This window comes from Selaginella moellendorffii, unplaced genomic scaffold (assembly GCF_000143415.4).
Source record: "Selaginella moellendorffii unplaced genomic scaffold, v1.0 SELMOscaffold_25, whole genome shotgun sequence".
NCBI classification, from domain to species: Eukaryota; Viridiplantae; Streptophyta; class Lycopodiopsida; order Selaginellales; family Selaginellaceae; genus Selaginella; species Selaginella moellendorffii.
The window spans coordinates 131,712-143,825 of NW_003314286.1; the positions used below are offsets into that span (position 1 = coordinate 131,712).

The 12,114-nt window shown below is 39.0% G+C and overlaps 2 protein-coding genes across 2 annotated transcripts in view; both read left to right on the forward strand.

The window, feature by feature from the left end:
* LOC9636938 (translation initiation factor IF-1, chloroplastic) overlaps nucleotides 1–511 on the forward strand; it is a 789-nt gene extending 278 nt beyond the window's left edge. The window contains exon 2 of the mRNA XM_002974484.2: nucleotides 8–511. Within this exon, the coding sequence (XP_002974530.2) occupies nucleotides 8–372 (365 nt within the window). The 3' untranslated portion in view covers nucleotides 373–511. The remainder of the gene's footprint in view (nucleotides 1–7) is intronic.
* Nucleotides 512–536: 25 nt separating this feature from the next.
* LOC112347943 (FK506-binding nuclear protein-like) lies at nucleotides 537–977 on the forward strand. Its single transcript, XM_024679727.1, has one exon. The coding sequence runs from the start codon at nucleotides 537–539 to the stop codon at nucleotides 975–977; it is 441 nt and encodes a 146-aa protein (XP_024535495.1).
* The last annotated feature ends 11,137 nt before the right edge of the window (nucleotides 978–12,114 follow it).

Below are 12,114 nucleotides of genomic sequence, written 5' to 3' on the forward strand. Positions count from 1 at the left end.
CTTGCAGGAAGAAGAAGACCACTCGCGATTCGCATTGTTGGTCGTGCGAGCAGCAATCGAGCGAGCAGCAACACGGGCAGTAGCAGCAGTAGCAGCAGTGGCGGCGGTGGCGGTGGCAAATCCAAATCCAAGAATTTGATCGAGATGGAAGGAGCAGTGACCGAGTCGCTACCCAACGCCATGTTCCGGGTGAGTCTAGACAATGGGTGTGAGGTGCTGGCGCATGTCTCGGGCAAGATTCGTAAGAACTTCATCCGGATGCTTCCAGGGGACCGCGTCAAGATCGAATTGAGCCCCTACGATCTCTCCAAGGGAAGGATTACGTATCGGCTTCGCGCGGACAGCACACACCAGGAAACCAATACCAGCTAGAACGACTGTTTGCTTGCTCCAAAGCTTGCAAAGAATGATCTTTGCTCTTCTTTTTCTCGAAAATGCGTTGCGTAATAAGTTTCTTGCCTCGAAAAACTAGATTTTCCTTGGAACAAAGCGGTGCCTCTTTTTCTTTATTTGCTAGCTTCCTGTAGGGTTGGTCTATGGCGAAACGATCTTCTTCTTCTCGGCCTCGCTCTTCTCCTCCGCCTCCGCTGAGAAGAATGAGAACTCGCTCTTGCCCTGCGCCAGATGAAGACTACGATTCTGATTGCATGATCATAGAAGTAGAAGAAGAAGAAGTCGTAGACGTAAAAGTAGAAGAAGTTGTAGAAGTGGTAGTAGAAGAAGAGGAAGATGATGAAGAGGAGGAGGAAGAAGAAGTAGTAGAAGCAGGAAAGGGTGTGGAGAAACCTGCTCCAGCAAAGGCTCATCGCGACGAGGAAAAATCTCAGAAGAAGCCCACGGCTGAATCCAAGTACCCGACCATCGTCAAGAAGCAGAGGAAGCCGAGAACCCAGCGAAGCTTGTCACTGGTCAATATGATCATCAAGATCAACGATGACATCCGAGCAAGAAGGGAGAAAGAAGCGAAAAAAATGTGATTTTTAGTAAGCTTTCCGTAGATTCAAGTGTACTGTTCCACTAAGCAAAGTACGAGTATCTTGGAAGTACGTTCTTAGCAAAGCCAAGATTTTTAGAGAGGAAGAGAGGTTTTGGGATGATGCGGGCACGGCGGCGGTGGCAGGACTTGATCGTCATCCCGGCTATGGCTGGGGAATGCGAGGATGGATTTTGGGAAGCACAATGGAGAGCTCATGGTGGAGCTGCCGCTGGAGGACAGGGTCTTGCACGAGCGGCACCACGGAGCTCGATTCTTCGAGTTGTTCTTCTTCTCAGGCCAGAGGTAAGGTTCTGGATTGCGAGGAGTATACCGGCGACGAGGCGGGAGCTCTCATTAATGGAAACGAAGAGAGAAAGATCTCTCGAGGTCGGATCTTTGGAGCTCCATGCCATCCACATTCTTCCGGAAAAACTCATGAGAGAGAAAGTGGCCGGATTGCCTCGAGAGATTATTGATTGATAACCTGGAAGCGATTGCTACGCCGATTTCATCTGCTGGTGTGGAGACCAGAGCGCCCACCGCAAGAACGAGACGTTCTTGCTAAACTTGCTGTTGGAGATGTGGAGAGAAGACGCTCCAAACCCAGCAGTGTTTGACGTTTAAAAACGCTTTCTCGTGGAACACGATGCTGCAAGTCCACGTCCAGAACAATCGTCCCCACGAGGCTTCCATTTGGGAGAACGTCGGCTCTGCATTGGAAGAGGCATGGAATGGAGCTCTTCTCGCAGGTATGGGCTTCTTTGATTTTTGAGGTGTTGGATGCTTTCTCGGAAGATCTTCCTTGTGACTATTTTGTAAAGATCCAAGCACGTCACAAAAAGTTCTGAAGTTGCGAAAGAAAGACTTTGCAAAAGATTTGAAGGTGCTGCTCAGTTCCGCAACGAGATATTTTTTCTTTCTATGCGTTTACTGATGCTTCCTTGTAAAACTCGATCTTACCATTTGTCTAAACTCAGTCAATGAAATATTAACATAGTTAATGAAAAGTCAATAGAACAAGCAGCTACAAATCAAGGTAAGAAATCTTAAATTGGAGCCTGTCTCATGGAATCTAGTACCTCCATAAGCCTTGTAAAAGGTCCAAAGTAAAGCCATAAACTTAAAGAAAAAAATTTGTCATACTGTAATTTAGTTTCAAGGCATATATAGCCGATCATGCATGGCAATTTATGGTAAAGATGAAGCAAAACCATGCTATAGCTGCTACTTCAGAAGTACAGATAAGCGGGTCAGGTCATAGATAATACTCAAACAATGTCCCATGAACCCAGAGATCTTTTCTTGCCTGGATTTAAAGCAGCAATAAGCATCATTCCCTGTGAAGAGGCCAAACATAAGACCAAGTTAGAGAGTAAAGTAGTATTTCATGCCAAATCATTCAAGAGCTTATGAAGTTTCTCGATCATGTATACAACATGCAGCTGAGGTCACTCATATAACATACTCCAGCCTTAGATTCCATGCTAGCTTCTAGTGCACATTTCTATTCGATGATGGGGCTCAAAACCTTCTTGACTATTGCTCGTCTTTTTTGATTCCTCACCTAATAAGTAGCCAATTCTAGCATTGATCACCCTCTTGAGCACATCTCTAGCAGTATTGTCTTGGCTCTCTCAATCAAAGTCCAGTTGATCAGGAAATTGCCCAACTTCTCAATGTATTGCATTAAAGATTATATTCTAAGAATATTTTATAGACTAAGGGATTAGAGTGGTTTACTCTTAAGCAGCATGTTAAGTGGGATATTGATCTCTTGGGAAGTAAAGAATTCCATCAATCTCATCAAGGATGTATAGACCCTTAAAATATCATATTCATGATTACCATCAAGAATGCCAAAAACTATAGTACTATGAAGTGGAAGTTGATAATTGGTTAGAGTTATACAAAATTGTTAATTTTACAACTTTAAAGTGAAAATTGACATTTTGGTGACTAAACTTATAGACCATGTTTCTTTATACTAGAAGACCAATCCAAAGTTAACTTTTTGGGGTGATTTGGCAAAGATTTTCTATACTTCATTTGTCAAAAAGTTTGAAAAAGTTAATCTCTTAGACAAGTAATTAAAAATTAAACAAAAGACTTTATCTATGAATGCATTTGTTGACAAGTTCTATAATGATAAATTGTTTAGCGTGTAATGTTTTGTCAAAGATTTGAATTTGATAGATGTTCAATGTGAAGAAGGATTTTGCTAAACAATATTATCACCAAGGCTTAGATTTTTGTGAAACCATTAGTCAACTAGGTCAACTTTGGTCGGTATAATTCATATTTAGGGAAAAATAACTATTACCACATCAAGGCTAAAACATAGTTATGAGTCTTGACAATGTCTTTTACAGTGCCACCAATTTTGACATTGCACTCTTAATTGATCCTTGGCTTTTTATTATAGAACAATTCCTTCTAAGAATGACATTTATGCAACTAAAATCCATAATATGGAATAAAAGATGATTAAAAATCCCTTGAATTATCAAAGGAACATTTAAAGCTTATTTATTATAACACAAGTGCTATATCTACATAAGAAAAAGAAATTCTTGACTATCTTAGAATTCAAGTTATATGTAATGCTATATCCATATACCATAACCACTTTATAGATATTTACATAAGAAAATAAAATTTCTGGACTATCTTAGAATTCAAACTAAATATCCCTTCCAATCTTTAATGGTTCTTTGTGCAATTAGTTTATAAGCTCCACAAAGTTTATATAAATTTTAAAATTTATTTTTCAATATTTCACCATAGGATGCAGAACTGCCACCATACTAGTATATCCATGATGGATTCTACCACAATCACATTAATATTCCTTAACCTCTTCACAAAAAGATAATTGCTTTCCATTTTATATTTTTTCATAGTAGTCTAAACAAATTTTTTTAGCCTTATTGCCATCTTCATTCATCAAATCCATTAAGAAATGTTTTAAAATTGGTGAAATGCTCATGAGATAGTTAATTGTTTTATGGTATACTCATTTATTTATAATATGGGGATCAAATGAACTATATTTAGAAGAGATTTTGTGATGTATTTCTAAATGAGTTAATGGTTTACCTCTATAATGTGAGATTTAATATAAAATTGACTTAGTTTCTAGAGTTACTCCTAATTATAAACTAACTTGTACTAGTCTTGCTGAAAATAAGGAGATTAATAAAGTAGTTTATTGAGTACCTTTAAAGTAAGTGGTTGTAAATGAGCAAAACTCCTTGATCTACTTTAATACTAATACTCAAGTATATGATAGGTATATGATGTCTTTGTGTAAATTGCAAAAGATTCAATGATAAGATGCAGAAAAATATATTTCTATTCCCTATCCCTTAATGTAATATTATAATTTGTTTAATATTTTTTATGTTGCTCAGCATTTTATGAATATTGATTTAAGGCAAGGGTACCATTAAATTTATGTTTAGTCAAAGAATATTCAAAAGATGACATTGTAGATAGATATGAGTTCTTACAAGGCTTTTGTGATGTCATTTAATTTAATAAATGCTCTTGCAATGTTTTAGAGATTAATAAGTTAAGTTTTACAGCTTTATTTAGGAAAAATTTATAATTAATTAATTTTTTGTATTCTAGTGTTCAACTCTATAATTAAGGAATATAAAATGTCACAAAGAGTTTTGCAACTTTGAAAGATAACAAGTTCTACCTAAAATTATTTAATTTAATTTTATTAGAAAAAGAGATTGAATATCTTGAATATTTAATATTAATGTACCATATAATATTTGATCCCACAAATATATAAGTTGTGCTTACTAACATATGCCTTTGAAAATGTATATACTTCAAGTTTTTCAATAGTTTATAAAAGATTTTTAGAAATAGTTGCTCCCTTAACTTATCTTTTCAAGAACGTATTTAAACATACTATTATTTGTGGTTAAGATAAAAGGTGTTATGTTGTATTTCAATAGTTGAAGCAATCTCCAATATTGAGACTCTTTAATTCTATGGTTAAAACATATATAAGTGACATTGTTATTAGGGCTGTATTATTATATATATGAGCTTTAAATTTGATGCCATATACTTTAATTAACCTTCTTGAATAAAGAGTTGTGATAACATTATCTGTATGAATAAACTTTTATATGGATTCAAACTATCATTCTCTCTAATATTTTAGTTGTTAGAAAGATATTTAAGTCCACCTTACTCATTGGCAAGAGTTCCTCTAATACATGTAGAATGTACACATATAACAATAAAGTGGCTAATACATTATTCAAAATATCTTGTTTGTTTAAGTATATTCTTTTTTATTTTGTTTTTCTTTTTAGGTGTGGATCATAAGTTATAAAGTATGATCAGAAAAAGCATAGAAAGAAAAATTTTAGATCTCTAATTAAATGGGACAATAATAGAAGGGGAAAGTGATTCACATACTTTAAAAAGGGAGACTTATAAAGTTTCAATGATACTTTAATGATTAATTAACCAAAAAAGAGTGTTAGAAATGTATGCTTTCCATAACATTAGAGTTTTATATAGCAAGAGTTACTATATCATAAATCATAGTCATAACTCTTAAGTAGATATATGAATAAGCATATGTAATGATAATGAACCAGAGCCATATTATCCACACTACTTTTTTTTTAATATATACAATCTCTATGATATAAGAGGTTTTTATGGCAAGAGTTGCCATATCATAAATCTATATTGGCTAGAGTTATAACTCTTGAGTAAATTATAAATAATTAAATTTTTTATTATAATTTAGTCACTTAATTGCACTTTTGACCATTTGAAGAAATTTTATTCACAACTTTTGTATGTCCTTGTCTTGACTTGGGGCACTTATTAGTCAAATATATGATTTCAAAACCACACAAACTTCACACTTGGCCCAAATGCTTTATATGTTTGATCCCACTTCAAATATCCAAAGGTGCCACCAACAAACTAACCTCTTACATTAAAGCTATGTCCGTTCTCATGATCTTATTAGTAGTCCAAGATTACCTGTATCACAGTTCTATTTTTCCAATATTAAATTATTTATCCACAAGTGCTCATCCCATGACCACAATTTAATATCTTTATGATGTTTCAAGATATAGAGAATACCATCCCCTAATATCCCTTGTCCAATCCCCATCAAATCCCTCTTTATTTATAACAATACTCACTAACACCACTATAGGTTTAGAATTCAAAAGCCCATCCACTAAGTTTTATTAACATTTAACATTTCCTCACCATATAACTATACCTTTGATCACTAAGGAAGAAGACCATTCCTCTTCCTTTCCACAATCCAAAACTTTGAAATAATATTTGAAAATACTGTAGCTCAGAATGAGCCTTATAGGTACCCTCTCACCTTCTACCACTAAAGTGCCTTAGCTATATAGGTAGAACAAGGTTCTAATGAGCCACACAAAATATCAAAATAAGTAATACCACCCACATTTGGCTTGGGAGTATCAATCATTCAATCTTTTAAAGGAGTTAAAGTTGACTTTTAAATATTTCACCAAGTCACTTTATTTGTCTATCCATATTCACTCTAAGCTTAGACTTTATAATAGTTATATTTATGTGGGTGTAATCTTCCTTAGTCACATTGGCCTTTCTAACCCCACTATCTTACATGGACTTACTAAATACCTTATGACAATCATTTTTAGGCTTTCACTTTTGGATTCAAATTCAAATTTAAACTTAGACTTAGACTCAGTCTCAAATAAGGTTTTAGATCTAGACTTGGTCTTTAACTTAGTCTTGAACTCAATTTCAAACTTGATTTTGAATTTGATCTCAAACTTCACCACTTTCTACTGCTATGTGATCAACTCCCAGCACAGGTTTGTGGGAGTTTTTGATGATCCGGGCCCATTTGGACGCGGGCAATACAGCACAAACATGCTGCCTGAGGTCAAGCTTGAGCAGTGGAGGAAAGGCTCGCAGTGTTTCGAGATGGAGCAGAAATTGGCGCTCCATTTGGTGGTGGACAAAAAGTACTATCCAAAGTTTTGGGATTTTTGCCGGCCCGCATGCTACATTGACAAGCACTCTATGCATTACAGGTCAAGAAGGATGAACAAAGAATCATTTGTGCTCGACTATGGAAACATAATAAGAAAACAAATTAAGTAAAAGTCATCCAAGCTAAATCATTCAAGAACTTATGAAGACTGTTGATCTTGACAGCCAAAGTCTCCAACCTTTGCTTATATGATACATGCTCCAACCACATATTCCACACCAGCTTCTGGCATTTGTTCATCATTACTTTTGTCTTCCCAGATCACCCCTTCCTCTCCAGACAAGTAGCCAACTCTCACATCAATCACCCTCTCAAGCACGTTTCTAGCATCGTCCCATGCCTTACCTCTCTCAATCAAACTACCACCTCCTCCTCTTCCCAGTCTTACCAGCATTCTCCATCCAAAGCCACTCCTTGTGCACTTCACTAAAGATCTCACCGTTTCCTCATCACCCAGCCAAATTGCAACTTCAACCAAGTCCCTCATGTTGCATCCACACTTCTCAAACATGCCTGAAAAGAGCTCCAAGAAGAGCCATGTAACCTTCTCATCCTTCTTCACCGCAAACAGCCCAACCACTTCATGCTCACCACAGTTTTCTTTAGATCCACCCATCTCACTCTAGTTTTCACATCTCTATGGAACTTCTCTGATGAAAGTAGTGGAGATTTCTGATACCATGAAAGCAAAAGATATATATGGATAGGTACATATATATAGAAACTACTGCCATGTCTCGTAATCCACATCAGCACATCTCCACTACTTGTCTCAATGCCTCTCCTTGCAAATGCCATGGCAGCATCATGACACCCTTGAAACTCAAGCTCCACTACTTTCGAAAGCTTTCTCCTTCCTTTTTTCTAGAGCTTATCCAGCTTTTGCAGCTTTGCCACCTCTTCCTTCTTCATATAGACGGAACTTGAGGCCTCCACAATATCCAAAGCCCTGCTGCTGCTTGGTTGGTCTTCCTGCTTGTTCCTCCCATGAAGCCTTGCAGGCTTCCAGCTTCTTCTCCCAAAACTCTTCGATCCAAGGAATGCTGCTCTCTCCCCACTTTTTCACTACCCGAGCCTTTTATTCAAAGCTACTTTTTGGCATTTTGAATAATTATGACCGTTTAATTAAGCATAACCCTTGAACCTTTAACCCCGCCGGAGAAAAGATTCGACAGTGATTCGACACATATTCATGTTGTCAGAGCTATTACTGACGTACATGGATCAAGGGTTTTCATTCAAGCAACTTGCGGGTTCTTTAAATTCCTTCAACTTGGGTGAGAAGCACACAAAATGTTTAGCCTTAGGGCTAGTAGCACCATTTCTCTCCTGTCTTCTCACTCTCTCCTTTTTGTTTCAATGTCAGGGCAGCAAGGGCGAAATACTGCAACAGCACAGTGTGGCCGTGGGAGGGCGAACAAGGTAGGAGCCTCCATCAATCCATTTGCAGGAGCAGACCTGGGAGAAGCCGTGATCAAAGAGGGGCCTGGTTTGGGTGCAGCCTTGGGAGACGCCGTGATCGGAGAGGGGCTTGCTTCGACTGTAGGAGATCAAGTTGCTATGTTCGACGGGGTAAACCCTCGACCAGGTGTTAAGGATAGTGCTGCTGCCAGAATAGGGCGAGGCTGCAGGGGAGACCAGAGAGGGATCCAGGGGCAGGAGACCAACCCTCATCATCCTCCGAGTCCTAGAGGTAGACCTAGTAGGCCTCCGAATATAGTTTGGAAATACGTCTTCTGCGATCCTTTAGCACTTAGGGAGAGGAACTTGAAAAACACCAAGGCAAATCCTTGACATTTTAGCATCGACAAAGTTAGTTGGGAGGTAGTGGTTAGGTGTGTTTTATGCAAAGGTCCCGTGAAGGGAATTGGACCTACGGAGATCAGGAGGCATCTTTGCAGCTTCTACAAGGAGGAGGACACAGGTTGCTGCATTGCTGACATAAGTTTGTGTCACAGGCCAATACAAGAGTTCAGTAAGGAGTTTATGTCTGTAACAAGGAACAATATTGAGATGTACAACATCAAGTTTGCGGAGTTCAAATGACATGGTAGTGGTAGAATGACACGGTTCAGCAATCAAGGAGCTTCAAGGTTGCAGCAATTGGATGAAGATGCCTACAGTGTTGGAGGATCGACATCAACTCCTCAAGCTAGTGGGAGTATTGAATGTAGGCCAAGATTGAACATGTTTGCCTTTCCGAGTAGTAATGACAACAAAGCATGGGAATGGATAGAATGTTTGGAGGGTGAAGACTGGGTTGATGCAGAGTGGTTGCGGCAACAGGTTCGAGAGACTGAGTTAGCTACAATTGGCTGCATCTCTGTGGGTGGTTTACACTCAGCTGGGAATCAGATTGATATAATAGTGTCTACTAGACGGCCTCAGACAGGTTCAACAAGTTGTATCTTGTAGGAAATAGCAGCTCTCAAAGGAATCACAGGAAGGGCGTTGACCCCTAAAGAACTTAGGGCATGGCAGAAGGAGTATGCATTGGGAGTTTATATCGAGCTAGAGTGTTCAACCTAGTAGTTGGTAGACACGCCCAACGCAGTTCCATGTTTATTTTGCCTTCGTTGAAGGCTTTGCGTGAAGACTTCTTGGATAAGATATACCATGAAATGGTTGAGTGCATTGATCAACAACTTGAGAAAGCTATAGGTGTGTATAGCCCATGACCGCTTTGCTTAGTAATGGACAGTTGGAAGATAGTTAGTGGGTTGCATATTCAGAATATTATGATCGTTGATGCAACACACCATGAAGAGTTTTTTTATGGCTCATTTGAGTGCTGTGAATCTTCAGGTATGCATTGCTTTTTCATGTGACGTCCAATTAACTTGTTTGCTTTGCAATGCAGCTGATATCTTGTATAGCAAATTGAAGAGTGTGGTTTCAGCTATAAACACTCGGGTACTCACTAATGACACAAATGTAGCCATAAGCAACATCCCTGGCAGTGGAAACACATTACATGATCAAATGCGGTGTATAGAGAGGAAGCGTGGATTATCAGCAATAATAATGGACAATGCGACCAACATGCGGCTTGTTGGACGCAAATTTGAAGCTAAGTTTGAAGATATGTGGAGTGTTTCATGCCAGTATCATGCTTTGAACTTTGTACTAATGTTTTGGGCAGGTTTGGACAACATCAAAAGAATATCTGCACACAGGGAAGTGTATAGTTCAATTTGTGAAGAACTCCACTCGTGTGCATGCTTTTTATCAAGCTCAACATCTTTAGCAGCAACTCGTTAGACCTGTCACTACTCAGTGAGTATTAGAGTTGTGTAATTATCTATTACTGACTTTAACACTTTTTTTGTTTCTTTCACAGGTTTGGAACCTATTATTACATGCTCAAGCAATTATGGGAAGAGCGTGGAGCATTGCAGAGGTTGTTTAAGAATACTTGATTTAAAGATTGGCTACGAAGCCAACCCGCAACAACAACAGAGACTACTAACCAAGCCCTGATGGCAATGGAGGATTTTAATTTCTGGGTGGGTGTTGAGAAGGTGATGCAGTTGATGGAGCCGGTGGTGATGGCAATCAAGTTCTTTGATCGCTCAACTTCAACCATTGGCTTTGTGTGGCAAGCATGGCATTTTTTGAAGTTCAAGACAGCAGTAGTTATAGGTTTCAATGCAAAGGATAAACAGTTGCTTGAAGACTTTCTGCAGAAATGGGAGGATCAGTACATGAGATCTTGTGACTTGTTTGGGGCAGCCTGGTGTGTAAATCTGCATTACAGGGAGGATAGGAATAGACAAGAAGCGACAGCAGCATTCAGTCTTGTTCGACATTGTTTCTATCCAAATGCTGAAGATACCCACAAGCTAAATCAGGAGTACTTTGCGTACATCAATGGAACTGGCCCCTTTTCCATTGTAGACAGCCGTGATGCACAAGAATTGCTTGAGAAAGGCAAGGATGGAGATTCACCTTGGTATGTTTGGGCCTCTGTGGTCAGCTTCAACTGTGACTCGGGGGCAGTGCTTTGAAGGGTTGCATGCTATATTTTTGGTTTGACAACTTCAAATTCTGCAGCTGAGCGGAATTTTAGTACATATAGCAACGTCTTGACACTAAAGTGGAACAAGTAAGCCCTTTGTTCATTTATAAACATGAAGAACTTGTCTAACATTGGTGTCACTTGCCTGTGTGTAGACTGGATCCAGAGGGGGTTGAGAAGTTCGTTCATATTTACCAAAACCATCGAATTTGGGATAGGAAGGAATCTGAAACTTCTCGCAGCTCTGCAACATGGACTAGAGGAGAATTTGTTAGAGGTAGAGATGATGTGGCAATAGTTATGCCCACGCGGCTGTAGCTTTATGTATATGTACACAATCATATACAGTTATATATATATACAGTTCTTCCTCGTGTGCATGCCTCTCCACTTCCGCTTCCACTACAAACATGGTATCGGAGCCTTGGGCTCCTTGATCCTGGGCATGGCGCTTGCTGGCCAGGAGGCCAGTGATGAGGAGGAGGATGAGCCTCTCGATTGCAATCCCTTTTGCAATGTTTGGGACGCTTGAGGCATTGCACCAAGGCACTAGGCTGTGTACAAGTGCTGAGCAACAAGCAGCAGCAAGTAGAGAACAAAGCCAGTGGGCGATTGAGAGATTTCAACAACCCACATCAAGAATTGGGTCAAGATTCAAGAACATTGCATAGCAATTCTTTGCAGGAATTTCCAGCAATTGGGAAGGATGCTTATGGAGATTCAAGTGCCTAGTCGCAGAGAAGTGGGAGCCTGGCAGCTCATGGCCAAGACCACATCCTAGAGGCAAGATTGAGACCGTAGCATGAAGCAAAGAGTGTGCAAGCAAGTCCAAGGCCAAGAACCAAGTTTTGGGTAGTTGATTGATGAGTTTTTCATATGCTTTTCTCATCAACTCTCCATGCTCATCATCTTAGACTAGCTAGGCACGATTCAGGCTTAGATTCAAACTTGAATCAGCCGCCTGATCGTGAGTGGGACATGTTAGAGGTAAAGATGATGTGGCAGTAGTTATGCCACATATATATGTACATATATACATGTACATACATATATACATATATATGTATA